The 2,421-nt window shown below is 40.9% G+C and overlaps 1 protein-coding gene across 1 annotated transcript in view; it reads right to left on the minus strand.

The window, feature by feature from the left end:
- The window catches only part of pnp4a (purine nucleoside phosphorylase 4a), a 6,261-nt gene extending 4,122 nt beyond the window's left edge, over positions 1-2,139 (minus strand). Inside the window, exons 1-2 of the mRNA XM_070959234.1 lie at positions 2,040-2,139; positions 1-144 (exon numbers count right to left, since the gene is read on the minus strand). The exon at positions 1-144 is cut by the window's left edge and continues 20 nt beyond it. Coding sequence (XP_070815335.1) covers positions 1-144; positions 2,040-2,062 — 167 coding nt within the window. The 5' untranslated portion in view covers positions 2,063-2,139. The remainder of the gene's footprint in view (positions 145-2,039) is intronic.
- Positions 2,140-2,421: the final 282 nt, after the last annotated feature.

Here is a 2,421-nt window from a genome sequence, read left to right on the forward strand (position 1 = left end):
GGTATGTCAGAATAAGCGAAGGAGTCCTGACACTTGAGGGTGTCAGCGAGCATGCCGAGCCCGGACCCACAGATGATCGCCACCTGGGGGCGGTGCTTCGTCTGAGACATCAACCAGTCAGCTGTCTTCTGGTATTCGTCATGACTGCAGACAGGGAGAGGAGCAGACAAGAGGACATGATTTGACATTTTTAGGAGGAATTCTGTTAATTTAAGTGTCTTTTTTTATGAGAATTAGTTTCTACATGTTGGGTTCAGGTCATCGTCCTCAAGTCAGGTTAGATCAGGTCCAAAGACCTTCAACGTGAAAATATTTTGGGTTATTTTCCTGTCAAATATAATTTCTTTTTATCCTCAGATTTTGTAACAATCAGGTCTAAGCTGAATGAGCAGGCTGAGCTCTGCAGTGTTTAATGGACCCTTATATTCAGATAATGTGGGTAAACTGTGGCTTTGTTTACGGCTGGTCTGATCACCTGACTGCTCGTGTTGTTGTCCTGCTGGACTCCACGATGCCGCCATGTTTACATGTCGCTGTAATGAAGCGGTCATGCGAAATGTTGTGACAACGTGAAAAGTTGATCGGGATGAAATGTAGGAGAAGATGCAACTGAACAGTCACAAACACACTGATGTTACTGTTTATCTTTGTTTGAAGAGTTTGACTTTTGGCCACTCTCATACCTGTCAATCAAATGCAAAGCTTTAGGCAGCAGCTGCTTAGCTTAGCTTTAACTTTAACCCTTAGCATGGAGACAGGGAAACAGCTAGCCTGATCCACATACCACCACACTAAAGCTCACTAATAAAAATATTATATCTCATTAATCAGACAAAAAACTGAAGAGTAAAAAAAACCCCAGCAACTTCCTGGAGTCTCCGCTGGTTGCCTGGCAACCGTCGAAAGTTTGCGTGGCGGGAGAAGCTTTTTCAGGCTCCGTCGATTCCAGAAATAAATGTTTATTTTTCCCAAAGTTAGACGACTCACTTCTACAGCTCGAATCATCATGAAACTCTCCAGTGATTCAATCAGGAGTCCAAACAGCCGGCATTAAAAAATATCTGGTTCAAAATGCAACTTCTAAGGTGTATTTTGGGAAGAAACATCCAATCAGTGAGCTGGAAATCTCGATCACACGTGCTGCTGACGGTGGGCGGAAGCTCCAGATGATGCTGTTTTTACACTCCATGTTCACTTTCAGTTCTGGGTCAAATTTGAGAGGATTCAGGGACTGTGGCAACACATTTCCACAAAATGTTGTGAATTCACTCGATTCACGCTCCTACTTTATGGCAACAGCACTGAGGCTCATGGGTGTCGCAGTCTTTAGAGCTGTGCACCGTCCCAAAATTATGTAGAGAAAGTTTTTTTTTTGTCAGAAACAAGTTGAAATAATTGAATCTGGTGGTCGTAAAAAGACTGTGGGGAAAGAGGGAGTAATAGTCTGGAGGGAAGGAGAAATAAAACCTATTCTCTGCCTCATTATTCCCTCCCAAACTCCAATTTCAATAAATCCTCCATTTCTTCAAGTTTCAAGAGATTTTCCTCTTTTCATTTCTTACTGGACTTCACAAAGTTGGTGTCATAGAACTGAAATAAGTTGCACCAAATTACTTTTAGGTTCTGCAGAATATCAGCCAGTCCTGTAAACTGCAAGTACTCAGTATTTTAAACACTGAGGTATATTTTACTTCTCCTTGAAAAGGTTTTCATTAGTCCCTGATTCATACCATGAAATTCTACTTTAAAATTCAGGTTGTTGTAAAACATTTTGTCGGTTCTTTATAAACTGATAAAGAACAACAAGAAATCAGAAAAAAACCTTGTTATATTTTTTTACACTTTCTTCTAATCTGATTTTTTAAATGTACTTTTTCAGACTTCTATAAATTATTTTAGTAATAAAAATTATTTTAAAAACGTACAAATATGCAATGAGGAGGGATCACAAGCCAAAAAGTTTCTTAAACTCTGATCTTGAATGTTGAGAAAGACGTTAACGTCAGTAGAATACAGATTTAACGAAGATGTTTTCTTACCTGATTTGTTCTTTGCTGTGCATGATTCACGGGTGACGATGGTGATGAAAATAAAGTTGCGTGGTGTGTATTTGTGTGTCTCTACGTGTCTGTGTTTCACTAACTGTGTGTGTGTCTGTGTGTGTGTGTGATGGAGGAGCATTGGCAGTGTGGCCAGCTGATGCTGATCGGCCTACATATTTACTGGTCACATGCTCCTGATTGGTCCACAACTCGCCCATTCATCAGCAGCAGCCAATGGGACTACAAGGAATGAGTGCGTGTATGTGTGTGTGTGTGTGTGTGTGTGTGTGTGTGTGTGTGTGTGTGTGTGTGTGTGTGTGTGTGTGTGTGTGTGTGTGGATTGCTGGGAATTTTCTTTTTGGCATCTCGTTTTGCGTCA

The sequence above is a fragment of the Chaetodon trifascialis genome, chromosome 3 (genome assembly GCF_039877785.1).
Source record: "Chaetodon trifascialis isolate fChaTrf1 chromosome 3, fChaTrf1.hap1, whole genome shotgun sequence".
In the NCBI taxonomy this organism is placed as follows: Eukaryota; Metazoa; Chordata; class Actinopteri; order Chaetodontiformes; family Chaetodontidae; genus Chaetodon; species Chaetodon trifascialis.